Source organism: Centroberyx gerrardi, chromosome 15 (assembly GCF_048128805.1).
Source record: "Centroberyx gerrardi isolate f3 chromosome 15, fCenGer3.hap1.cur.20231027, whole genome shotgun sequence".
In the NCBI taxonomy this organism is placed as follows: domain Eukaryota; kingdom Metazoa; phylum Chordata; class Actinopteri; order Beryciformes; family Berycidae; genus Centroberyx; species Centroberyx gerrardi.
Window position 1 is genome coordinate 20,065,625 of NC_136011.1, and position 2,208 is coordinate 20,067,832.

At 38.9% G+C, this 2,208-nt stretch overlaps 1 protein-coding gene across 1 annotated transcript; it reads right to left on the reverse strand.

Moving 5' to 3' along the window:
* Positions 1–733: 733 nt before the first annotated feature.
* sf3b5 (splicing factor 3b, subunit 5) lies at positions 734–1,705 on the reverse strand. Its single transcript, XM_071896015.2, has 2 exons — positions 1,609–1,705; positions 734–1,176 (listed from the first exon to the last, which is right to left on the reverse strand). Exon 2 carries the CDS (start codon positions 1,146–1,148, stop codon positions 888–890), a length of 261 nt encoding a protein of 86 aa, XP_071752116.1. The 5' UTR covers positions 1,149–1,176; positions 1,609–1,705; the 3' UTR covers positions 734–887.
* Between the last annotated feature and the right edge of the window lie 503 nt (positions 1,706–2,208).

Sequence of the window (2,208 nt, forward strand, 5' to 3'; positions counted from 1 at the left end):
TAAACAGTACAAAAATGGAACTGAACGCATTCCTTCCTAGCATGTAGCATCACATGACCTTTTATCAACACAAGCTTATGCTACTGAGTCTTAACTTATGAAATAAAAACATGCAGGCCTGATAGAGCCACCTACTCTGGACTGCACATTGCTACAGAATAAGTCTAATAATTTGTCTAATTCTTGTAGAATTGAAGAAATCAAATCAAAATCTAGTTTGGATACAGACTTTTTTGAAGAAACCATAACATAGTAATGAATGAGTAGGTGCCTATGGGTCAATCCAACAGCGTCCACAAACAAGCAGAAATCAAAATAATATGTAGATGTGATCATAGAAGTGGCATGGGCAATGTGGAGAAAGAGGAATTTGAATTTGACTCAAGAGCAGGAATTTCAATCAAGGATAAGGCTACACCAGTTATCAAAATGAGAAATAAAATGTATGACAGAAAAAAACTCAAGGCAATACAATTCACAAGACAGAAAAAGCTTCCCATCCTCTTCTAATGTAGCCATTACCACCACATTGTTGTTATCTTGTCTGGTGAAGGTTTCAGTCTTGATCAAGGCTGCTTGGATTGCTTAAAACCCTCGTTTTACTTTTTCAGAACCTCAGTGGCAAATTTACCTGAAGGAGGCCTTTAGAAAGTTGCGAGGAGCAAGAAACAGTGTTTTAGGTGGTCCAAATGATGTTCTGGATCTAGGTATCTTCCGTTTTTATATGGCTGTGATATGGCTGAACTCTGAAGGTCTGGTCTGCATTGAAACATTAGGGGAAAAGTAGAAACATGGCAACTGTCTGTCAGAAATCAAGTTGGGTGTCCAAAAAACGCTGGGGGAAAAAAACAAACTGTAAAAACATACACATCCCAAAATAATCTCATCTAGGCATCATCAGGTTTGTCTGCCGGCGGCCCACATGGTTGCAGCATCTTCTCCATCAGATTGAAGCGGACACGCGCCTTGCTCTCGTTCTCAGCGATGGAGAAGTAGTTGAGAAGGTCGAAATGTCCCATGTAGGAGCAGTAAGAGTCTCTGTGCTGGTTGACCAGCCATTCCCACTTGCTGGTGTCGGCATGGCCTGTCCCAATGTACTTGGACTGGAGATGCTCCAGCTGACTGTGGATGTTGTATCTGTCTGTCATTCTCACTGAGGTGGGAATCCCAGAGGCTCTGGCCAAAGATGGAGAAAAAAGTCAGAATCTAACATCATTTCATGCAGAGGCTGGTAGGAATCCCTTCTAGGTGCACCAATAAAATACTAAGTTACATCAATCATTTAATTTATGAACCATGGAAACCAATATAATTGTAAGAATAACAAGTTATCTAGCAGTTACCTCGTTGGCTTACTGTTTTAATTCAATGCTTTCATACTGGTAAAATTGCTTGGGTAATAAAGCAAAAGCCAAAAAGTAATAGATTCCTTGCTATTTGGACAGAATTAGCATGCTAGCGTTAGCTCCAATAGCTTTCTGGCTAACAGTAGGTTAGCAAGCTAGTTAATGTAAGCACAATTTAGTATTTTCTTCAACGGTAAGTTCTGTTCTTTTAAACATCTTTGTCTCACACAGTATAAAGCCTTCAAATACAACAGATACTTACTCGATACGAAGTAAAGAGTTTCAAAACGAGGCTTGAAGACGAAAATTGTGTGCAGGTCCGTCAGCAGGACAAAGCAAAGATAACTTCCGGTATGTGCCACCTACAGTATAAACCGGGGGAAACAAGTCTGCAGCCTGAGTTCTCGTTCTCGTTCTCGTTCTCGTTCTCTCTCTCTCTCTCTCTCTCTCTCTCTCTCTCTCTCTCTCTCTCTCTCTCTCTGTTCAATTATATTACATTCCAATCAATTAAATTCAACGTGCTTTATTAGCATGACATCTTAGAACAATATTGACAATCAGTGTGTGCGTGTGTGCCAGTCTGTTGTCACAGCCTGTACCTGACCGAGAGAGTAGCTTGTGGCACAAAAATAAATAAATAAATACAAAAATCATCATAATTTGCAAACGCGCATGCTGTTTAATTTCATGCTGAACTCTGCTATAAAAAGTAGCCTATATGAAAAACAAGGTATACAGACCAGTTCATAGTTAATGTATGTATATTGTTAGTTCATAATAGTTAGTTCATAATTAGTTAATGTATGTAAATACATTATGTAATAAAACACATAGTTGACTAATCTGACGTTTAAAGGAAAAT